The 25,670-nt window shown below is 34.1% G+C and overlaps 1 protein-coding gene across 1 annotated transcript in view; it reads left to right on the top strand.

Moving 5' to 3' along the window:
- Positions 1–25,670, top strand: part of LOC136034274 (alpha-1,3-mannosyl-glycoprotein 4-beta-N-acetylglucosaminyltransferase A-like) — a 53,293-nt gene that overhangs the window by 19,409 nt on the left and 8,214 nt on the right. Inside the window, exons 3-7 of the mRNA XM_065715414.1 lie at positions 143–359; positions 2,540–2,758; positions 9,612–9,913; positions 13,572–13,699; positions 21,409–21,524. Coding sequence (XP_065571486.1) covers positions 143–359; positions 2,540–2,758; positions 9,612–9,913; positions 13,572–13,699; positions 21,409–21,524 — 982 coding nt within the window. The remainder of the gene's footprint in view (positions 1–142; positions 360–2,539; positions 2,759–9,611; positions 9,914–13,571; positions 13,700–21,408; positions 21,525–25,670) is intronic.

The following is a 25,670-nucleotide window of genomic DNA, read 5'->3' as shown; positions in this document are numbered from 1 at the left end:
GATAAGCCATGGAGTAATTTAAAGAGACAATCTAATACTGGACATTTTAATCACTAGCGCCATGAAGAGAAATAGTAAGAAGTATTCAAACAATTAAATGTATAATAAACAATATCTTGAAGTATTAAAAATATTATTGTAGGTTTTCGAAAGAAATGGAGCAAGGGATACTGCAGGTTATCTCACCGAGTGAGGGATATTACCCGGACTGGTCAACATTAAAGATTACACTAGACGACCCCATTGAGAGAGTTCGCTGGAGGACCAAACAAAACTTGGATTATGCTTTTCTTATGATGTATGCACAAACGCAAGGGACTTATTACATACAGCTTGAGGATGATGTCCTCTCTTTGCAGGTTTGCGTTTACTTACTATTGCTTCTGTTTTAGGGAAGGGTAGCATCGTACGCAAGAATTCAACTCTATGGGGTGAGAGAATACCAAACGAAGAAAAGGGGTGAAAATCGGTTTTGCAGTATTGCACACAAATGACATGATTAATACGATTTCGGATGTGTTATTAAGCGGATTTTTCTGAACATTTTGTTGGTAAAAACTTTTTTGTTGCTCAAATGTCGGGTCAAACCGTATTTTGTATCGTTTGGAAGAGAGTATAGCTACCCATATAGACTTTTTGGCCTACTTTAATTATAATATAAAAGCCATGCCAAAAACTGTATCATTGGTTTTGCATTTTAGAAGTGTCAAGAAGCTAGTCTTCCTTAATTCTTGATAGACATAACTTACTCTATCTTAGGAACAGTTTAGGTCAAGCACAACCGGTGCTTGTCTAGGAAAACATTGGATCTTAGATGTTTAACTTCGACTTCATCTCAATAAAAAGGTATTCAAAGATTCCTTCTTCATTTCTGCTCAAATCACTTTGGACATTGTATGAGTTGCGATAATGGGATCTAGAGACTAGGTTGTACATTATGCAGGCCTACATCCTAATCTCAAGTTCTGTAGAGTATGTCTAGTGCTGTACGTGTACGGTACATATTTGCGCCTTGAATGGATTAGTGTTTTTTGTGGATGCCAGTGTGTCTTGGATAAGACACAGTCCCTTTTCATTTAAGGCTTCTTTTCGCTTTTTTCTTTTCTTCTTTAATTAAAGATCATATTTCATTTTCCCTTTATAATTTGAATATTTTTTTTCAAAGAATGATTGTTGCATAAACCTAGTTTATGGAAAAAAAACACTTATGTTCATAGTCTGTAGATCAATTTTACCGTTTTCCAAGTTTAATAAAATTTTAGCTATATATTCCCATATTGTCAAATATTATTTAAATCATTTGCTCTCTAAGATTTTAAACTATACAGGGGTCTTTCTGTCAATATTATCAAAGATTCTAAATTTGGCTAGCTTGTATTATCGAGTCCCAGTATGAATTCTTGAAAAATGAGCCAGGCTACTTAAAGCCTTCTTCAGTAAGAAGCAATAATTCGAAATAATTCATATTATTTGTCTTGTAATTAAATCTTTCTTTTGTAACAAAGTCTAACGAAAGAGCAAAAATCTGGATTTTCATAGTTGCCTAAGAAAAGATCGATATCGGACTGAGGCTTTAGCCAAGACCACTTTCTTCCCTACCAAAGTCTTTTAAAATTGTATCCCTACACTGTGTATTTTGATTCACTTTTTATCAGTTTAATCGTATTTTGATATTATTACATTCGTGTATTTTTAAATTATTTCACTTTTTTCCTAGATTCTATTCTTAAATATAAAATAGAACTGTTAGTTTTGGGAGTAAAGTCACGACCACATCCACTAAGACCCCATATCTGGGTTTCTCTTTTCAGATGATAAAATGTGACTTCACACTTAGCAACTTAGAACTTAAAATAGCAAAGCATATATTTAAAATTAGCTGGTTTCCAAAATAGCTAGTCGTATTTGGAGGATTTTGTAGAGAAAATTGTATTTTAGATAAATGCTCCTGTCTATGTCTAAATTAGAAGGCATTTCTACTAGGTTATATCCATCTTTTGGAGTTTGTCGGAATAATTATAACCTACCAATAATGTTAAAGAATTAAAATCAAACAAAGTCTAGCTGTTTCTCTCTATTTTTCAACTCTATTTGTGAAATCAAACGAATTTATTTTAGGTATAACAGTTTTGCAATTTCTTATTTTTTCTGTAATGATTGCGCAAAGTAAATATTAAACTCTTAACTTCAGGTTGAGAAAGTGAGATTTTATTTGCTCTGTAGTTTTTTTTCTGGCCTCCTCACCCTAGCCCCCTGCTGTGTTCGGTTTTCTAGATTATTCCCTAATCTTATGGTATCATTCAATGAGGTTAATGCTTTTAAAGAAAATCCCTTGAAGAACCAGGAACTTTTAGGTACTACACTAGCGAAAAAAGACCTAAAAAAGAACTAAAATAATTTCTAGTGAAGCATGATTTGAAGGGAGAGCAAGGTGGGTAACTATTAAAATATGCGGTCGGTTTTTTTCTTTTCGAACACTACTTATTTGTGGCAGCATTGATAGTTGTCAATTTCTTTTTCTGAATGAATCTTCTTTAAGGATTACGTAAGGCGAATAAAAGACTATGCTTTTGAAATGGAAAAAGCGAAGAGGTCTTGGTTTGTAGCCGAGTTTTGTCAACTAGGATTCATTGGGAAAATGTTTCACAGTTCGGATTTGACGTACATGATACAGTTTTTTACAATGTTTCACAATGACAGACCAGCAGATTGGCTGATTGATCCTCTCTTTGAAACCAGATTCTGCCCTGTTGACCAGGTGAGCCATTTGTATGTTGTTTCCTAGTATTTACAGCTCAAGGCTGAGACCAAAGGTTTAAAAACGTCAAGTATTCAAGTAGCACTATCAAGGAGCAAACAAACAATGGAAGTTCATTCTCTCTTGAAAAATGTGAATCCTACATTCATGAAAACTGAAAAACTCGACAATTGTAATGACAACGCTCCTTATAAAAAACCTCATGACACCTAAAAAAAGAGACAACATTGTTATCCAATATGTGGAAGGTAGTTTTGTGCGGAGTATTGCCATAACGACATATCTTTTTAGATGTTAATGTATTGAAAGATTTAATTAAACAATTTGGAAGATTTTAACTATGTTCAGCATAATCATGATAAAAAAGTCGTAAGGTTTTTCCTTCAGATTTTCTTAGCTCTTTCACGGCGTAGGATTCCAATTAACATCAGGATCGAAAGTAACGGGCAGTGCCCCCTATGTTTTAATGATGAATTTTACTTTCGTAATTATAGATGACGTATCTAGCGCATTTTCAGAAAAGCCTGTATATGAATATAAAACTATACAGTAATTTTCTAAAAGAATATCATATGTTAATTTTTTTTAGATTTTATGTTGGTGAATGTTTTATTTCTATTCCAGGAAAAATTTAACTTGTGCTTAAATGTTAACTTGATAGAAAAGAACCAAAACTAAAACGTCCTTTCCTCCCCCACCAATGTGTAAATAGTTGTGTTCCGGTTTAATCTGAATGTTTTCCTAGTGGGAAAACTTGGGTATAAAAAGAAACATTTCGAAGCTTCAATATGCCCACCCCTTCTCTGTTTCCACAACATTCTCTTTATCCAAGCCCCTATCCGCAAAAATATGAAATTTTAGATTTTTTTTTTTTCAAGAAAATGATTGCGGGTGCGTGTTCATTTGTTTATTGTGGAACCACTAGAACCACTGGTTCTACTAGAACCAGTGGTTCTATTAGAATTCTAGTTCCCTTTTTCAGCGGCGAATAAAGGTTATGACAGAGCAAAGTGGCCTTTTCTGCCATTTTGAGGCACCAAATAACCACTTGGCCTGAGATAAGGACAAAACGTGGTCGATTGAAAATTCTGAGGTAGCCAATCCATTACAAATTATCGATATTCCTAATATAGTATATTGATATTCCTAGTTAGAGAGGCGTTAATTCTGCGCAGTGGCGTATTCATTCATAAAGATGCACGTTTTCCGTACAAAACAAACGGTTGATATAAGCAGTTATTTTAAAGTTTCACTTAACTAAGTTGATTTATTTGACGTCTGATAAATCATGGATGGTGATGTAGAATCGCGCATTGCTGTTATGGAGGAGAGCCATTTACTCTTTTTGTTGCTGGGGCCGGGTTTGTGCCCAAAGCTTAGAAAAGGGCTTTTGTATACCGAAATCTTCTCACTCTACATGAACATTCGGATAAATGTAGAAAAAACCTTAAGTGAAAAGCGACCCTTTTAATAAACACCGTGCTTTGATTTAAATGTATCCAACAATAAAATCTATTATTTATTCTGATTCTAAATATGTAAGATTTGTTAACTTTTAAGTTGCGCTCGTTAATGTGTTGGTGAATGAGAATTCGCATTTTTTAGGATGGGGTTTGTTTTGATGGAAATTATGCAACGATGCCCAACATATTAATTAACTCTAAATCCACTATTGACAAAATATGAAAATTTTTACTTTTTCAGAGAAGGGTGATCAAACATACGATAATTCGTAGTCTTTAGTCTTAGATTTTTAAAAGAGGGTTCACTTGAATGAGATTTATAAATCTAATCCCCTTTTTAAATGATTAGATACTATAAAAAAAAAATCCAATTGATAGAAAGGAGCATATGAAAGTAAGTATGATTTTATGCTTCAAATAAAAAAAAAAAAGTTTGTTTTAACTGAAAGTAAGAAGCAACATAAGAACTCAAAATAAACAGAAATCATTCCGTATATGAATACCTTGCTCTTTACGCTAAAGCTGGTAGCACTTTTAAAAAGCTTCCTATTCCAATTAAATGGCTCTCTTGTTTCCGTAGCCGTTCTTAAAATATTGGAACAAACAGTCAAAATTTAGCGTAAAGAGCAAGGTACTGAGGAGGGGGCAACCCTTCATATTCGGAATAATTTCTGTTCGTTTTTGGTTTTGACGTTGCTCCTTACTTTCAGTCAAAAACTTGGTGTTTTTTTTATTTAATTTCTGTTCGTTTTTCAAATAATGCAGGTAAATCTGATTCAGTCTCCATGAAATACACTCCCCTTCCCTCAGGGGAAACTCCTCCGTGAAAATTCCAACTAACCTAAAGTACCCTCTGCCCGTAAAATGTCTTGCGAACGATTCAGCCTGAAAAAATATCCTAAGCATAGTTTCATTAAAAAAAAGACTTTAATCTCCAATCGGTTTTTCGATCACTCCGGAAATGCCCTCTTTTGTAGATTTTTTTTTCCAGAAATCAAAACACGCGGAAAATAACCTGAATGAATTCTCCCAGAACATCTCCATTGCAAAACAGAGTTGGCAAAGATAATGTAAGACAATTAACAAGAATTTCGTATAGGAATTTTGTCAAGTCAACCTCAGTGTAAACTTTTCCCGGGAAAATTACCCCCTCCCCTTCGGAAATTTACTTCCCCAAGGTAGATTCTCCTTTTGGAAGTCCATCCCAAGCACAAATTCCCCACTCCCTTCCCGGAAAAAAAATGTCTGTATAATTCCCAATAATAAATACTATACGTAAACAATGGGCAAATTTCATAACTTACTGGCCTCTTCACTCTGACAGTGGAGGGTCTTTTTACCCCTAAAGACATAGTTATTTGATCTTTAAACTATACTGAACAAAATGGGTTTCTCAAAATTTTGATCAGATAACATTGGAAACTAAATTTGGCGTGGGAGGGGGGCAAGTTGCCCCCTAATATTTCTTTTCACTTAAAAAGGGCACTAGAACTTTTAATTTCCATTCGAATGCAATTCCTTCCAATCTTCTTGGACCTTTATTTCAATGCAATCATCCCTGAAAAAAAAAAAGCAAATAAACTCGTATCCGTGATCTGTCTTCTGGCAAAAATAGCAAAATTCTGCAGTTTTTTTTATACAGGAGCTTCAAACTTCTACAGGAGGATTCTCAGGTACTCTGAATCTAACGGTGTGATTTTCATCAAGACTCCTTGAACTTAGGGGGGTGTTACCTCTATTTCAGAAATCAGGCAAATTTTCTCAGGCTTGTTACTTTTGATGGGCAACACTAAACTTGATGAATCTCATATATTTCGAATCAGCATAATAAGCTGATAGTTTTGATGTATTGATATCAAGATTCCGTTTTTAGAGTTGCGGTTACTATTGAGCCGAGTCGCTCCTTACTTACAGTTCGATACCAGGAACTGTCTGATAAACAATCTTAGATGAGAAAATACAATATTAGAAATTTAACAAACAAGCCTAAATCGTAACTCCAAGTTCTTAATAGGATTCTACTCCCCTATTATTCAATCCAATAAGAGCGTACAAAAATGCACATATACAAAATATTACAATACAATAGTATATCTTATTGAGCTATTGATTAAAAAAAGTTTTTTCACCTGAAAGTAAGGAGCAACATTAAAACTTAAAGCAGAACAGGATTTGTTCCGTATATGAGCTCTTTCCATTTCTTAATCCTTGTTCTTTATGCTAGTCATAAAGCTCTTCAAAAATGCTTCTCATTCATTAAAAAAATAATAACATCTAATGCGTTTGCCTCGAGGGTACCGGAACCATGGAATTCTTTCTAAATTTCACATTTTTGTTGCGCCCTCGTGACTGAAACAAGTATCTGCAGTTGTGTTTTAAAACTCAGAAAATGATTGGCATTTTTGACCTTTTTGGCCATTCTTTGAACTGAGATAATTCATTTAAATCGTATATTTTTTGTTTTTTTTTCACTCCACAGTTTTTCCATTGCATTTTGTGGGTTTTAAATAAATAGATTCAAATTCAATGGCCCTTGCGTTTGAGCAGCCTTTCTTGCAAATCGTGACAAAAGCCGTACTTTAGCGTAAAGACCAAGGGTTGAGGAATGGAAATAGCTCATATACGGAATAATTTCTGTTTGTTTTAAGCTCCTTACTTTCAGTTGAAAAAAAAAAACAACTATTCAAATTCTGACTACTTTTCAAATCAGGCCAGGAAATCTTGGCCTCTCTCTCCCCCTATGGAAAAATTTCCGATAAAATTCCCCCGGAAACTTCTCTCTCTACGGAAAATTTACCCCGCGGAAAATCTCCCCCCCCCCCAAAAAAAATAATCGTATATTCCCCAATAGCATGTGAACATTAAGTAAGTCGAGTAACTTACAGCCCTTTCCCCAGGGACTATGGTGGTCATGTCAACCACAAAGGCATATGTATTGGACCTTTTTAACAGTGCTCTCTTTTAATCAAATGGCTGTATCAGATTTTGATCAGATGTCTCTGGGGGGAAAATGGGTGTGACAGGGAGCTTAAAAGGGACATTAGAACTTGTGATTTCCATTCAAACGTGCCCTCTCCTGATCATCTAGGACGGCCATGATCTGCCAAAGACCTCGAGATGCTTACAATTTTGTTGCAGTTTCTTTTATTTTCCATGTACCTAGCTATTTTTTTGTGTTTTATAGGATTTGAATCGCCACCAAAATGTCAAACTCTTTACCTCCCGATACAATAGCTATTGCAAAAATGCCCACCCCCGTTCTGCTTTTTCAAGATACTTTCGAGGCGACTTTTAGAACGCCAATCTGAAGGTTAATACTGTTTTTCTGCCTAAAGGCAAATACTGTGCAGACAAATTTTATTATCTCTCTGAGAACTGGAGAACAAAATTCCTCTTATCTTCTAGATTTCTTGGAAAAAATCTGGAAAAATCGATCTCGATTGCCAAATTCCAGTTTTTTTTTATTATCTTTGATTTGATACTGATTGGGTTTTAAACGAGTAATACTTTGAAAAATAGGCAAGGGATGACTTAAACTTTCTTATACACAAAATTTCTTTCATTCACTTAAGACTTATTTCCAAAGTTGTCATGACGCATGCAAATTTTTTGATATCCAAGAGACAAATATTTTTCTAGACAAGGTAGAATTTTTTTTCGATGTGGATAGACAGATATTGATCTTCTAGGAACCGGAGCGTCATTAGTCTTCCTGAAATAAAATTCTATTTTCTGTTTTGAAATTCTGATTTTGCGAATTCCCTGCAGTTTGTTGTAACTGAAATGTCTTAGCTTTTTAAGCTAAACTTTTTAGCAATCAAATAATTTTGGATACTTATACGAATTCATTTAACCTCTTCAAAAACTTAAGAAAAATGTCCGCATCTTTCATTAATATTTTAAAAATAGGCATAATTTTTGAAACAAATCCTGATTTCGAAATACATAAGTTTCGATCTTATTTTTTTTTTCTAAAATTTCCAATTTTGATGTTTATCATATTTTACACGTTTAGTGGCATGAAAACTAAGCAAGAAGACTTGCACTCTTCTATATCTGAAAAATTAACTGTATACTTAGAAATAATTTCTAAAGTCATCGTGCATTAATTTCCTGGACATTCTAGAGGTAACTTTTTCTCTAGACAAGGTAGAATTTTTTTTTTTTTTTTTACGCGGATAGACAGGTCTTGAGGTGGAACTTTTGATTTTGTGAATTTCTTACATTTTTTCTAAGTAAAATGCTCTAGCTTGGAAGCTTAACCTTTAAGAAACCAAATAACCTTAAATATTAATATAGATCCGTATTGTCTCTTCGACAATCTGAGCAAAATTACCGCATCTCTCACTATTTTTGTTTTAAGAATACCTGGAATCTTGATTTTGAAAGAGAAGTCCCGATTTTTTTAAAATTTTCGATTTTGATTGTCTATTTTGTTTTAGACGTGTAACATCAGGAAAATTGAGCAAGAACACATGCTGTCTTCTATATCCAAAAATAAATCGCACACTAAAAATAAGAGCTTGTACAATGAAGTGTTCCACGGATGTTCCGTAACCACAGTAAATAGTACACAGTCTTAGTGCAGGTAAAAAAAAAAAGAAGAAAATTGCTTACTGACCTGACAAATAATAAACCTGCAATAAACATAACACGTCTTTAAACGTGACACTGGAGCATATATATTTATGCTCCGTGAAACATAACTGTATGTGTTGATCCGCAACTGTGACCCATGGGTCATAGTTGCTGCATCATTCCACAGGGCCTTGGCACCGGATGTCTAGTGTTTTTTTCTGCCTAGTGTTTTTCACCATATATCTGAACCCATAATTTAGCCTTGGATTTGCCTTATGCATTAAGTTTCCTTTGCGTAAGCAATAGTTTTTGCTTTTTATACGTGCTTAGTGAGGATACTTGTCAAATTTGCTCGTATCTGTTGTACATTGGAATCTCCACCTTGAAATTATTAGGAGACGTAGCTTAGGACTATATTTTAGTGTATTGTAAAATGCCTATATTTTTGTGGGACTTACCTTTTTTTAATTTAAGACCTCCTCCCCTCTTTAAATAATTTCTGCCTACTTAATTGAGCTCTGAAATTAAAGATAATAGCCCCTAATACCATCATCGGTGCTGCAATGTCTCGCATTTGACTGCTAGAAGTCCAGCTGTGACAGACAGATCGGCGGTCGAAGGTTAACACTGATGTTTATGTTTATTCTGAAGACACCACATGTAGTCTGCTCTCGTTTTGGACAGATGGTGGCACCCAGATGAATATAGCAATTGTTCTGTTGTAACTTAAATAGTGTCTATTGTCTATTTTTGTAACAATTCTGATTCATTTATTTTATCTGTCATTTCTTTATGTATAATAAACATTCCAGAAAAAGTGCCGAGCTGTAAAGAAGAATCTATGGCTGAGGTATAAGCCATCCTTATTTCAACACGTCGGAACTGTTTCCTCGCTCAAGGGGAAGGTTCAAAAACTGAAAGACAAAGCCTTTGGGAAACTACCCCTCTTTATTCCTCATACAAATCCAGCAGCAAGAGTTACTACTGTGATTAAAGCATATAAGAAACATACTATTGAAAGTGTTTATTTGGGTGTTAATTTCTTCTGGGGCCTTTCCCCTCAGGAAGGAGACATTATTAGTTTTAAATTTACGAAACCAGTGAAACTGAAAAGGTAAGCTTTGTTTTTTTCATTATTTTTTTGTCTGTATTTTTTTTTTTTTTAACATCTCTTGATTTAAATGCTGGTCATTTCTGTTGAAATCGGTTTGGGAGCTAATAAAACTATTACGGCTTATCAAACAGTTCGTGATAACGAACTATAAGTAAGGAAACTCTAAAAAGAACCGAAAGTACCGTAAGAATCGAAACTCTAAAAAACGCAATTTTGATACCAAGAAATACATCAAAAGAATTGGTTACGAACCTGAGAAAATGTCCCTTATTTTCGGAAAAAGGGGAAAACACCCCCTAAAAGTCATAGAATCTTAATGAAAATCTCACCATCAGATTCGGTGTATCAGAGAACCCTACCGTAGAGGTTTCAAGCTCCTATCTGCAAAAATGTAGAATTTTGTATTTTTTTTCACAGATGCGTGTTCATTTTTTTTTTCAGGCGTGATCGTATCAGACCAGTGGTCCTAAAATAACGCAAGAGGGCTCATTCGAACGGAAATTAAAAGTTCTAGTGCCCTTTTTAAGTTACCAAAAAATTGGAGGGCAACTAGACCCCCTCCCATGCTCAATTTTATCACAAATTCACCCGATCAAAATTTTGAAGAACCATTTTGTTCTGCATAATCGAAAAATCTAATAACTATTCCTTTGAGTATGATTTAATCCCCCACAGTCCCAAGGGGGAGGGCTGCAAGTTATGAACTCTGCCCATTGTTTGCATCTAGTTTTGGTTATTGGGAAGTATACAGACGTTTTTAGCGGGATTTTTCTGGTTGGAGGGGATGATCTTTTCATGAGGGAAGAGAATTTTCCCTAAAGGGGGCGTCGGATTTCTTAATATTATTCAAAACGGTCAGAAACTGAATAAAAAAACAAGTTTTTCAACTGAAAGTAAGGGGCAACGTTAAAACTTAAAACGAACAGAAATTATTACATATATGAAAGCTTTGCCCCATCGTCAGCGCCTCGCTCTTTTTCACATAAGTTTTTTTTTAGACTTTCAAAAGAGCTATTTATTCTAATTAAACGGCCTTTGTGGTTCAGGGGGACAGCAAATTTCATCGGAAAGTTTCAAGCTTTAGCGTAAAGAGCGAGGTATACGTAATAATTTCTCTTCGTTTTAAGTTTTAATCTTGCTCCTTACTTTCAGTTGAATTTTTTTTATTATTATTTATACTATATAGAATGTGAATAAATTGGAAGCTTTGATCCTATAAAAATTTTGATATGTTCCAGCTAGTCATGGGAGGACTCACAAAGTCGAGGCTCAAGCCAAAAAGGTCTGTTGCCATTGTTTGCAGTTTGTTCATTTCAACTTTTTCGTTTCGATTAAACATAATTAAGTTCCTTTTTTATTTTTGTCAATTATTTTTTTATGTATAAGGTTTTTTTTAATGACTAAAAATGGGGGGAAGAAAAATAGTTTTATCTAATTTAAAACTTTAAGAATAGAAACCAAGTTTCGCCTTTCTATGTGGCATCATACAAATAAAACCTTTAAAAACTTACTTAGACCAAGAATTTAACTTTGATAATTCTAATATCAACTTTTTTCTTCTGTGGTGAAGAGTTATGTTTTGTTATTTCTGGAATTTTTAGGAACAAGAAAAAATCTCAACTTATAAATAAAAACTTAGGCCTTTCTTTATAAGAAAATTATGCTGGAGAATGCAAGGTGAAAGTGTTGAAGATGAATTACTGACAGGAAAAGGAGTCTATAGATTCAGATTCATTTATTCAAAAATTCATATTCATCAAAATCTTCAACTTGCCCAAATGGAGAGACAAGCTCGACTACTGGGCAAGACATATAAACAAAATTTAACAATCCTCATTGATACAGAACAAACAAAAAATGAACCACTATTTCATCAATAAAATAAGATATTAAGATATTACATATTAAGCTTTGGAGTAAGAATCAATAGTATCGTTTCGTATGCTTAGGACTCAGAGCTAGTGCAAATAAGTGAGCTGAGAATCCGATGAAATGCTATCCTCCATTCAGAGTACTGAATCGAATTTTTTTTTTCAAAAATAGACTATAATATTGAAAATATACAAAATCCTTTTCTAATGTATATTTTAAATTCTTCTTCTTTTCTTTCTTTTATCCACCGGTATTTAGCGCTCTTTTCCTCGTTTCCTCTTCTTTTTCATTTTCTTGATGATGGGTTGGTGATACTTCATGTAATGGATAGAATCAAACGGGTTATTGTTTTTTTTCGTACTCCTGAAAATAAAATAAAAACCAATCCTGTTTCTTTCTTCTTCTTTTTTATCTAAGACTCCCTGCTTATTTGTAATCTAAATCATCCCTATTGCACTATTATTTCCCTCACTTTACAATCTATCTTACCTCTTACTTGACATTCTATAGCTTTTCACTTTCTAATTCCTTGCATACATAAATTTTTATCTCCTAGTACATTTTATCTACCTTTTTCCGAAAACTTTGTTTTAACAATTTCCACATTCATACGATTCTCCATCAATTAATTTACCTTATAACAATTCAAAATTCTCATTCTAGCTACCCACGGCGGCAAGGGATTGCTCCCATTCATTAGATCCATAATATATAACATTAAAATACAAATTTACAATGTATACACATTTTTTTTTTTACTTTAAAATACTTCTACTTTTCTTAAAACACTTTTCACTATATTTACATAAATAAAAAATAAAAATATTGAAAAACATAACACCATCTTTTTTTTCATACATCACATTTCAACACATTCTACTCTCGCTAGGCCTTGCGTTATTGGGTAGTTACAACAATCCTCCAAAAAAATTCCCCAAAATCAAATATTTTGCAATCCAGGCGAATCGTATTCCCCTCAATATATAAAATAAATTCCACTAATTTAAAATAAATTTCAGAGAATCATTAAAAAATTAGTTCAGATCTAAACTCTATAATCTAAAAATTCATACAAAATCATATAATGTTTCTACATTCCCTTAAAAGTATGCTCAATCTTGAACCCCATATAAAATTTCTAATCAGATAGAAACTAATATTAAAAAGTAGGAGCCCAAGTGTGACATCTTAAACGTAGAAATTGGCATCATATTTTCCAAGCTTAAACTTTGCTAAAATTCGAAGAGTGAGACCTTAACTCAAATTGCAAGATTCTTGGAACATAGCTCGATCGGCGCAATTCATTTACCAAAGAATTAAGTGAATTTGAAAATATAAATAAATAGAAGATAAGATAGCAAATATTTAGAAACTATAGAATAATAAAATCAAATGAGCTTGGGTGGTGGAGCCATATCTAAGATAGAAGCCATATCTTACTTGATTTTTGAGGAATTTGCTATTTTTCGTTGTCAGCTTCATTTTACACTCTTAACATAATCTATTTTCATTTTGATTTGTCATGGCTTACAAACTAAATCAGACTACACGGCGCATTCAGAAAGCCTGAGCATTCAAAAAAATACGTATATAAAAAACACCTAAATAAGTTTGACGAAATTTCTATGCATTTCTTTGCTCTGTCTCCATAGAGCAAAGTTCAGTTTTATAAGCCCCCTAAGCCCTTCTTTAGTAACCTTTAAAACTAACATTTCTTCCTTCTCTGTCACTCTTCAACTGCACCTCTTTAATTTTGTTTCTATTCATTTGGCTTATTGTTTTATAGCTACCTAGTGCGAAGTGGTAACCCTGAACACCCTTCTGATTTATTATATAACGCAACTGTGGAAGTCTCAGCTTCATTTAAGAATAGTATAAATCTTTCTTCTGTTAGTGATGGTTTTTTAGTTATAGGTAAGTCCCTCTTGCTTTTTTTAAATAATCTCTTCCTCAGATTGTGTTTTTAACTTTATGTTATTTCTTTTTTATATAATTTCAGTTTTAATGAAATCTCATTTGATTTTTGTTTGTTTTATATATAGTTAACTTTTAATCAATATGTTGATGAAACTTCAGAACCTGTTTAGAAAAAAAAAATGGTCTAGACGCCAGCATTTTCATTTTTCGCTACTTGTGCTACTGGTAGATTGTTACTGAAGAGCCTAAATTTTTAACCTAAAGTTCAGTTTTTGAGCAGTGCATATCAACATTTTGGCTGCCGAGCTCATTTTGAATAATAATAATAAAAAACTATTCTAGACGCCAGTATTATCATTTTCCAATTTATAGCATAGAATTAGACGCTCAAATGAAATTTAGAAGTAAAATTGTAATTTTAGTCTATGAAGATAGACCACTAACGCAAACGCATGTCGTTGGAAATAAAATGTCAAAAAGTTTGAAGAACCTAAAAAAACTGTAGTTCATTTTTTTAAAGTGCCAGAAAAGCCACTTTACTGGGATTTTATACGAAGTTGACCATGTCTTTACTGAAATTCTGCTGGTTGAAGTGTAATTCTATGACAATCTCGGCTCTTGTCAGTCTACAGGTTTGTAAAAATGATTAGTCAGTTGATGAGATGTAAAAATGATTAGTCAGTTGATGAGATGTATAAGCTAAAAGCATATACTCACCAGGAATTGCCTGACCCATCTCCCTCTCTCTCTCTCTCTCTAGAATTTTCCCTTTTTTATAAAAATAGATGCGGAAATCCCAACCACAAAATTATATTTTCTCGAACATCAGACGCTTTGAACGGAACACTTTCATGCGGAAAAAATATTGTCTGCAAGTATTTTCTCACCCAAAATAAAATCCCACTGAATTATCTATGTCTTGCTCTTATTATCTTGTTTTTTTTACTTCTTTATTTTTTCTTATTTTGATAATCTGAGGAATTGTAAACTATTTTAGTAGTTTGCATCTAATGCTAAACCAATTAATTAACTCTTTAATAGGCCATTTTAATAGCAATGAATCCTTAAAAAGATATTATGGGTCAATGGGGAGGCAATATGATAAAATCAAACAGTTTGTTGTAACGAACTGTAAGTAAGGAGCGATGCGACTCAATAGTAACCGACATTGTATTGTTTGATGTATCTAATAATAGATACATCAAAAGAATTGAATTTAGATGATTATTTAAAATATATAAAATTAATGACGTTTAATGTTACCCATCAAAAGTTACGAGCCTGAGAAAATTTGCCTAATTTGTGAAAAAGGGGGGAATTTTATGTTGGGTTTGCTTACGTGGGAGGATCTTTCAATGGAGAGTTTTGTGGGGGAAAGGAATTTTTCATACGAGGGGGAGTTGGATTTTCCAGCATTGATTAAAAACTATCATATCAAACAGTTCGTGGTAACGAACTGTAGTTAGGAGCGACCTGGCTCAATAGCAACCCAAACTCTAAAATAACGGAATTTTGATACCAATAGCTACATAAAAAGAATAGCATTTTAGTTCTGATTTTAAATATATAAGTTTCATCAAGTTTAGTCTTACCCATCAAAAGTTACGAGTCTGAGAAAATTTGCCTTATTTTAGAAAATAGGGGGAAACACTGCATAAAAGTCATAGAATCTTAACGAAAATCACACCATTAGATTCAGTGTATCAGAGAACCCTACTGTAGAAGTTTCAAGCTCCTATCTACAAAAATGTGAACTTTTGTATTTTTTACCTGAAGGCAGATCACGGATGGGTGTTGATTTGTTTGTTTGTTTTTTTTTTGTTTTTTTTTTCCCAGGGGTGATCGTATCGAACCAGTGGTCTTAGAATGTTGCAAGAGGGCTCATTCTAAGGGAAATGAGAAGCTCTAGTGCCATTTTTAAGTGACCAAAAAAATGGAGGGCACCTAGGCCCCCTCCCATGCTAAAAATTTTCTCAAAATCACCGGAGCAAAATTCTGAGATAGCCATTTTATTCAGCATAGTTCAAAAACCTTATAACTAGCCTTTGGGAACTTCCTCCCCCACAGTCCCTGTGGGAGGGGTTACAAGTTAAAAACTTTGACCAGTGCTTAGATATACCAATGGTTATTGGGAAGTGTACAGACGTTTTCGGTTTTTTTTTGGTTGGGAGGGAGGGGTTGAGAAGAGAGGGATATGTTGGGGGAACTTTCCATGGCAGCATTATGTAAAAAAAAAGAATGAAAAAACAAATATGAAAAAGTTTTTTCAACTGAAAGTAAGGAGCGGCATTAAAATTTAAAACGAACAGAAATTTTTACGCATATAAGGGGTTCACCTCCTCCTAATACCTCGCTCTTTGCGCTAAAATATTTTCAGTAATTTCAACTATTTATTCTACGGCCTTTGAGATTCAGGGTTCATTCTTAAGGAATTGGGACAAAATTTAAGCTTTAGTGTAAAGAGCGAGGTACTGACGACGGGGTGAACTCCCTCATATATGTAATAAAAACATGCGAATACAGAATTTCGTTACGTAAGCTAATTTGTAAGTTAAGTACATCTTTGACTAATAAAAACGTTCGTAAAAAATTAAAAGTTCTAGTTGCCTTTTTAAGTAACAAAAAAATTGGAAGGCAACTAGGCCTTCTCCCCCGCTCCTTATTTTCTCAGTATCATTTGATCAAAACTCATAGACAGCCATTTAGCCAAAAAAAAAAAAAAAAAAAAAAAAAAATGCAAATTTCGATATAATTATTCATTTGCAGAGAGCCAAAATCAAAACATGCATTAATTCAAAAACGTTCAGAAATTAAATTTAATTTTTTTTTTTTTAACTGAAAGTAAGGAGCGACATTAAAGCTTAAAACAAACAGAAATTACTTCGTATATGAAAGGGGCTGCTCCGTCATCTACGCCCCGCTCTTTGCACTAGAGGTTTTTACTGTTTTAAAAAGTAGAGTTTAGAGAAAGAGTCAAACTTTAGCGTAAAGAGCGGAGCGTTGATGAGAGAGCAGCCTCTTTCATATATGAAGTAATTTCTGTTCATTTTAAGTTTTAATGTCGCTCCTTACTTTCTGTTTAAAAAACTTGTTTTTTCTTATTTAGTTAAATAAAAAAGAACAAGTTTTTTCAACTGAAAGTAAGGAGCAACATTAAAACTTAAAACGAATAGGAATTATTATGGATTTGAGAGAGTCGCCCCCTCCTTAGTACCTCACTGTTTACGCTAAAGTGTGTTTTGAAATTGCAAAAGGCTTAGAATTCTATTTAAACGGTTATCGTGCATCAGGAGTCATTCTTGAGAAATTTGAACAAAAAGTAAAATTGTAGCTTATAAGAGCCATGTACTGACAAGGGGGCAACCCCCCTTATATACGTTATTGTTTCCGTTCGTTTTAAGTTTTAATATTGTTCCTTACTTTCAGTTGAAAAAACTTGTTTTTTCATTTTAATAACTTGCAAAGCTGAGCTGAAATAGCTGGTACAAAGACCACCAAAGCAAATAAATCCAGAGGAAACTCTCTTTCCTCACATTCCAGTACAATGCAGTATTGCCTGAATGCTTTGGTCTACCATTGCTGGTAGACCACTCTACCACCGTAATGAAACCATTCAGGCAATAATTTTCTTTTGGTAACAGAGACGGAGGGAGAAACGTATGGTGAATCGTAGATACATAGCCAATTTACGATACCGGAGCTGTTCCAACCTTGTATACCCAGCTCATTCCTGTCTGTAGCTCTGTTAGATTCGTACATTGTTGACAAGAATTTGTATCCCCTTTGGTTTCTTTTCCGTTTAAACATTTCAATTTAAGAAAAAGAATGTATTTGTATATATATTTATTTTGATTTAGAGATCTAAATTTTGCTTTAAGTATTTGAATGAGACACCACCCGTCAATTTAAATAATCTGTCTATAATTCTCAGTTTCACACTTAATATATACTTCTTAAAAATGATTGAACTTCATAGTTTCGTAATGAAACAGTTCGTGGTAAAGAAGTGTAAGTAAGGAGTGACCCAGCTCAATAGTAATCGAAACTCTAAAAAATAGGATTTTGATACCAATAGATCCATTTTTATGTTGATTTCAAATACATAAGTTTCATCAAGTTTAGTCTTAATCGTCAGAGTAAGACTAAAATTAGTCTTACACCATCAGATTCAGCAGATTAGAGAACCCTACGGTAGAGGCATCAACCTCCTATCTACAAAAATGTGGAATTTTTGCCATGGATGCGTGTTTCTTTTTTTCTTCTCAGGGGTGATCGCATGGACTCAGTGATCCTATAATATCACGAGAGGGCTCATTCTAACGGAAATTAAAAGTTCTAGTGCGCTTTTTAAGTGACCAAAATAATTAAAGGGCAACTAGGCCCCCACCCACGCTCATTTTTATCCCAAAGTCACCCGATCAAAATTTTGAGATATCCATTTTGTTCAGCATAGTCAAAAATTCTAATAATCATGTCTTTGAGGTTGACTTAATCTCCCACAGTCCCAGGGGAAGGAATACAAGTTGCGAAATTTATCAATTGTTTACGTATTGTATTGATTATTGGAAAGTATGTAGACGTTTTCAGGAGAATTTTTTTGTGGAGGCCGGGGGAGAAGGTTATGTGGGAAGATCTTTCCATGGGGGAAGGGAATTTTCCATGAAGGTGGCCTGGATTTCCCATCATTATTTAAAAAACGATCAGAAATTAAATAAATAAAAATTAAGTTTTCTCATTTGAAAGTAAGGAGCCATATCAAAACTTAAAACAAACAGAAAATATTCCATACATGAGGTGGGTTGCATTTCCTCAGTAGCTACCTCTTATTCTAAAGTTTTTTTTACTTTTAAAAGAAGTTATTATTGTAATTAAGCAGCCTTTGTGATTCAGGAGTCATTCTTAAATAACTGGAACAAAAATCAAACTTAGTTTATTACAAGATTATTATTAATTAAAAAAAAAAAAATTACTATGCAATTTCGTTTTAATTATTCGTGCACGGTGAGTAATCTTCAAAACCTGCGCAAAACTTTCAGAAATTAAATAAAAACAAGTTTTTTTTTATAACTGAAAGTAGGGAGCAACATTAAAACTCAAAATGAACAAAAATTATTCTGTAAATGAAAGGGGCTGTTCCCTTCTCAACGCCTCGCTCTCTACGCTAAAGTTTGACTCTTTCCCACAACTCTACTTTTTAAAACAACAAAAAAACTTTAGCGTAAAGAGCGAGGCGTTGTGGAGGGGACAATCCCTTACATATACAGAATAATTTATGTTCGCTTTAAGTTTTAATGTCGCTCTTTACTTTCAATTAAAAAACTTTTTTTTTATTTAATAGAGTAAGATATGGTCTTGGTTCAGAGCAACTGGGTCCGAGGCTCTGGAATGTTTGTCGAATGAGTCTTGATAAAAAAGCAAATTTGAATATTCTGGATATCAGCTTTAAAATATTTTACCTCAGTATCATGGATTATGTATTATCATTATTTTTATTTCCCATTTTATTGGGGGGGGGGGGTTACGAGGGATAATATTCTTTTATATTGCTTCCTGTCGTATCTTTCATTCCTTCCTTCTTCTTTTTTTGTATTTAGTCTATGATAGTCGTCCAAATTGTAGTACATGTAACAAACAGTATCACGCTGTCAAACAGTTCGTGGTAACGAACTGTAGTAAGGAGCGACCCGGCTCAGTAGTAACCAAAACTCTAAAAAATAAAAAAATTACCATAGCTACATCAAATGAATCGCATTTTAATGCTGATTTTAAATATATAAGTTTCATCAAGTTTAGTCTTACCCATCAAAAGTTACGAGCCTGAGAAAATTTGCGTTATTTTAGAAAATAGGGGGAAACGCCCCCTAGAAGTCATAGAATCTTAACGAAAATCACACCATCAGATTCAGCGTATCAGAGAACCCTACTGTAGAAGTTTCAAGCTCCTATCTACGAAAATGTGGAATTTTTTATTTTTTGCCAGAAGACAGATCAGGGGTGCGTGTTTATTTGTTTTTTTTTTTTTTTTTTTTTTCAGGGGTGATCGTATCGACCCAGTTGTCCTAGAATGTTGCAAGAGGGCTCATTCTAACGGAAATGAAAAAGTTCTAGTGCCCTTTTTAATTGACCAGCGTAGTTTTCAGCGTAAAACTTCCTTACGCTGAAGTTTTTCACTGTTTTAAAAAGAAGAATTGAGAGACAGAGTCAAACTTTAGCGTAAAGAGCGGGGCGTTGATGAGGAAGCAGCCTCTTTCATATACGAAGTAATTTCTGTTCGTTTTAAGTTTTAATGTCGCTCCTTACTTTCAGTTAAAAACTGAAATTAATAAGTATTAAATATTATCATGGACTAGTTTTTATCAATATTTTTATTTCTCATTTTATGGGGCGGGGTGGGGTGAGAGATAATATTCTTTTATGTTGACTGTTGCTGCTGATCTTATCTTTTTTGTATATTAAATAAGTTTCGTTCATTTCTTTTCTTTTGTAGTTAACCTATGATAATCGTTGAATTATAGTACATTTAACAAACAATATCATGCTGTATCAAAACAGTACCAAACATTATCATGGATTAGTTGTTATCTCTATTTTGATTTCCTATTTTAAAGAAGGGAGGGGGTGAGGGATAATATTCTTTTTGCTGTCTGTTTCTGCTGATCGTATCTTTTTTGCTTATTAAATGAGTTTTGTTCATTTCTTCTTTTCTCTTAGTTAGTCTATCATAATCGCTGAATTGTGTCTTTGGCATGTGCGCTTATTTAGTGCGCTCATTTATATTTACTACTAGAAAATCGCCCTATCCATCTGTACTGTATCAGCATAATAGAACGTGTTATTAGTCTAGAAATACACTTGCCAGTCAATTCATTGTATTTCACACGCTCTAAGGCAAATCATTCAACATTTTACTTTCATAAATATTTTCTTATATTTCCATTATTTTTCCTTATTGCCGTAAGTGGTGAACAATCAATACTTAATTTAGTAATAGAACTTAAATCCTTCCTTTGAAACTCACCTTAAAACAAATAATCTATATGATCAAGTCTTCTGAACATTAAGATATTGGAACCTTCAGCATAAAGGATATGCTAGCTATATCCGTGATTTATCTGTTTTTGGAAATAGATAGTGACGATTAAATATGCTTTTACCATTGTTGGACTAGCCCTAAACTTGGGTTTCTTGTTATTTTTCTAATATAGTATACTTAAAGTTTTTAGTACAAGTTTTGCAATCTACTTGAAATTTGAGCATTGCGCTTGTACAAGGTTTAAACTAAAAAGAAACCCAAGGACCTCGACTTATCCTACAATATAGCTAGTTGGTATTTAAAAATTTCTGAGAAGTAAATATCTCTGAGATGTAGTAGACAAAAAAAGCAGAAAGAGAAAGTAAAGGGTTGTAGTCTCGTCAAACTGATATGATAGTGTTTGAAGTTTGGTAAGATTGAATGGATCCTTATCAACTTTTTAGAAGATAACTATAGGCTTCTGAGTTAGGTACTCACAGCTCTTTGATTGATGAGATTCCTCCTTAAATTATATCAACGATCATAACTTTTAAAAAATGGACAACTTCCACATGAGAAGAACTTCTACTTTCCATTTCAGCATTGATTGAACGAATGTAACATGATCAACTCTTTACATTATAGCCTACAATTACCTGTTATTAATTCAGTTCAGTCGACTTTTATTTTGTAGGTAGGTTTGATGAGTTAGGAGTTGCAAAAGGAGACGTGCCTGAAGAAATTGAAGAAGTTTACGAGTTCCGTCTTTCTATTCATTCCGAGAGCAAAAATTGGGTAATAATTAGTGAGGTCAGTATCTCAGTCCTAGAATACCTTTTTCTTATATTCGATGCATGATTTGATGTTTCAGCTTTGATTTATTTGACAAAGAAAAAAGTTGTGTTGTTTAAGTAGGTTCAGAGCTAAAACCCAGGGGGTGGGCAAATGGCTACCCTAATAGATGGGCAAATGGCTACCCTAATAGATCTTTAAAAACACTCTTTTTGGCATCTTCATATTTTTTTTTAAATTGAGAAAAATTCTTGATCCCTCTCATGAGCTGGTGCTACTGGCTAAACCCTCAAGAGGCTTCACTCTTCACCAACTGGGGAACGTATAAAAACAATAATTAGGTTCTCAGGATCTTTATAGTAGCAAATAATTTCGAAGTAGAAATACGTAAGATCGCCTTCTTTCTCAAAGAAGAGTTTCAAGCAAAAGTGGGAACAGTTTGTGGAATACAAAACTGGGGTTGGTGAAACACATTGAAAAAAAAGAAGGAAAAGATGGCATCAAAGGTATTTTTTTTTCAGCATCAAGGAAAGTCCAAAAGTGCACCATTTAACTTTACCTATAAAGATTATTTTGTGTATTACTAGTAAAACAGATTTGTGGAATTTTATAAATCATACATGTGCGTAAAAAAAAACAAGCCAAGAAAATCCTAAATTAAATTTTAAACTGTTTCTGCAGCATACCATCTTCATGATTTGTATTAATCAAATAATGAAAGAAAACTATGAATTTCTGGAGATTGTGGATGTATTCGATTGGTAGTTTTACGGTGAAAAAAGAAGCTGTTTCAAATATACTTTGTGTTCAGAAAAGCGAAAATGACAATATATCTTTGGGGGAACCTTGGGGGGAGGTGGGTTGGTAAAAACAACTGATTAGTTGTGTTGGAGCAATTTAAAATGGTTTAGGATGTTAACATTGTATTATTACTCAGATTTGTAATCAACAACCTTAGAATTCAAAGGATTTCAAGGATTTCAGATTTGAAATCCTTAAAGGATATTAAGCCCTCTGGTGAAAATCAAATACTATTTTATTTCTATTAAAATAAAGTAGAGGCCGGAGTTCGCAGTATATAAGCAAACCGAATCCAGCATTTTCATTTTTCCTATATCTTAGGCTTAAAAATAAAGTAAGTAGCGATAAAAGTAAAATATTACAGTAATTTAGATCCCTTTCATTTTTGCCATGAACTCCAAGGCATGAAGAAAATAATTCAACATGACACGTTTCCTTAAGGAAACCTATAGATGTGTCAGAATTAATTGCGAAATGCGGAGATGAAGGGTACTTCTATCTCCTACATTTAAAAAGGTAAGCAGTTAGTGGCTGACCGGTTTTCTGGCAAAATCCTATGTTCGTGACCTTTTCCTTCCACGCTGTTTTCAGTATTCTTCTAAATCACGTGTTTTCAAGGGCTAGGACGCTAGGACTAGTTAACAGCATTCACTTGTATGGAGAAAATGCACATCGCGTTGCTATTCATGAGGTGGAGCTTTAAGCGCATAGAGTATTCCCTACTGTGCCATATCAGTTTCAAGTAATTAAAAACCGATGTAGCTTGCCCAACCCTCCTCTTGATTTTGTTGGTTATTTCACCATTATAATGAGTCTAACTTCCGAGGTTCTTAAATTCATTGACCTGTTCAAGTACTTTATCTTTGCATTTCATTGCCAGCAGAGAGTCAAATGTAACCATCATCGTCTTATTGACTGTTAGACCAACTTTTCAAGCCTTTTCATCTATGGTGTCGAGTAGCAACTGCAGTCGCTGTTTTGCCTCGTAGAGAAGAACAACTTCGTCAGCGAAGTCCAGGTCATAGATCTGCTGGCTGCAAAACTTCACTCTAGAATCTGAAGACCTCTTACAATATAGTCCATAACTATAACAAACAGGAATGGGGATAATATACATCCCTGTTTGACACCAGACATTATCTAAATCAAAGGTGTATCCCCATTTACTGTATTCAAAAAAGGTTCGGAATGTGTTCAGAAACAACATTCAATGTCTTCCGAGAGTGCGATTTTATTTTGATTAGTTTATCAGGTACTCCGTAATAATTCTAAATCTTGTACAAAATCTTCGAATCAACAGGATTGAAAGTGGAAAATTGATGAGCCATGTATATTTTTTGTCCCATTCCTGGACTCCTCAAAAACATTAGTGTAAGAATGAAACTAAGATTGGAGCAAGACCTACAAGGGCAAAAGTTGATGACACTCCGGTTATCACAGATTAGAGCATCACTCTTCTAGAAGAGTTTGATCAGTATACCCCTGATCCAATCTTTCGGGACTGTTTAGTTACTCCAGACGACCAGTAGGAGAGCAGTCAAAACAGTTATGCAGGCGCAAAGGTATGTCTTCAGCATCTCTGCCGTGACTCCATCGACTGGAGGTGACGTTCATTTGTCCACTTTTTCAGAGCCATAGTCACTTCTTTGGTGCGAGGGAGGGGGGTCAGCACTTTCGTCAATTGGTAAAGAAAGATCAGATCAGTTACGGGCAAGGAGGGACGAAATGATTTAGCGTTAATGAGCATTGAACTCGTTGAATTAGAAGCCATCAATTGAGGCGAGATAATTAATAATTTTGCAGAGGCTATGGTAAGAAGAGTCAGATTTAAATAGATGGAAAGTTTCGTTTTTAAATGAAAATTTTGTTCAAATTTGGCTTCAAATTTCTGGGAGTTTCGGGGAGGGGGTTCATCAAGATTTTGCCCCGGGCGTGAGAGAGGCCACAACCGCCGTTGCAGTAGTAATATTAGTTGCAGTTGTAGTTAAAGTAATAGCAGTAACATGTTAATATTGACTTTTGGTTTGTTCAACATTCCCCACAATAAACCATGTAGGTTTCAACTTCAGACTACAAGTATTGTTTTGTTCCAGCATTGTTTTTATTTGTATGTGTATTGGGGTTGTAAGCCCAAACAAGCTTTGCTTCGGGCCATTTGCTTGTTTTGTTTTGTTATTTATATTAATAAACTCATCTTTCTCTCTCAAGCCGTTCCTAAGATATCGCTAATATACGCTTTTTGGACAAGTCGTCCCTAATATTTTGCTAATATGTGGTCTTTGGACAACCTGCATGCACACACTGTGGATTTAATTCAACTTCCCCTACATGTTCCCTCCAACTTTCATCTTCATACGCTTAGCCTTAGTGGTAGTTGCAGTAGTAGTAGCATGCACTTATTGCCTTCTGATTAGTTGAACGTCCCTCTCATATCCTGGAAGTTTCAACTTAATGCACTGAGCCGTTTCTAGGATATTGCTTATACGATCTTTTGACAGTCTATTTGCACATAATATGATATTGTTCTAGTTCAACTTCCCCCTCAACAATTCCTGAAATTTCCACCTTAATACCCGTAGCCTTAGTAGTAGTAACAGTAGAAGTAGTAGTTCTAGTAATAGCGTGCACATTCTGCCGTTTTTCAATTGATCACCCCCTCACCACTCCCTGAAAGTTTCAACTTAATATCCTAAACCATTTTGACAACCTGCATGCACAGAGTGTGTTTTGTATCATTTTAATTTTCCCTGAAATTTTCCTCTTCATACCCTTAGCCTTTGTAGCAGTAGGAGTAATAGTTTTAGTAGGAGTAGTAGTTGTATGAGTAGAGTAGTAACGGTGGTAGCAGTAGTAGTATGCATATATTGCCTTTTGATCAGTTGAGGATTCCTCTCATCATGCCGTGGAAATCACAATAGAATTAGTAGTTATAGTAGTAGTAGCATGCACATTGTCGTTTTGTCATTTGATCATCCCCCTTATACGCTAAGCCGTTCTTAAGAATATGCTGATGTTAAGATATTGATTTGAAAACCGATATGGACATAGTTTGTTTTGATTTAGTTCAACACTCCTCTCAACATTCCAGAAGAGCTTCACCAAAATACCTTGGTCTTTTTGGACACCTAAGGTTAAACCTGCATCCCTTTCCCGATAGCGAATACTATATTAGAGCCAACGCTATGCGCTATAGTAAAAGGCCATACGGCTCCAGTGTTTTATTATTATTTTTATTGTTACCTAGAGGTACTTAGTATAGAAGGAGTGATCATATAAACTTTGGATGGGGCTCATTCGATTGGAAATCGGAAGTTCTAATGCCCTTTTTAAGAGACAAAAGTGATCGAAGGCCAAATTGCCCCC

The sequence above is a fragment of the Artemia franciscana genome, chromosome 13 (genome assembly GCF_032884065.1).
Source record: "Artemia franciscana chromosome 13, ASM3288406v1, whole genome shotgun sequence".
NCBI lineage: Eukaryota > Metazoa > Arthropoda > Branchiopoda > Anostraca > Artemiidae > Artemia > Artemia franciscana.
This window is presented reverse-complemented; position numbering and strand designations above follow the sequence as displayed.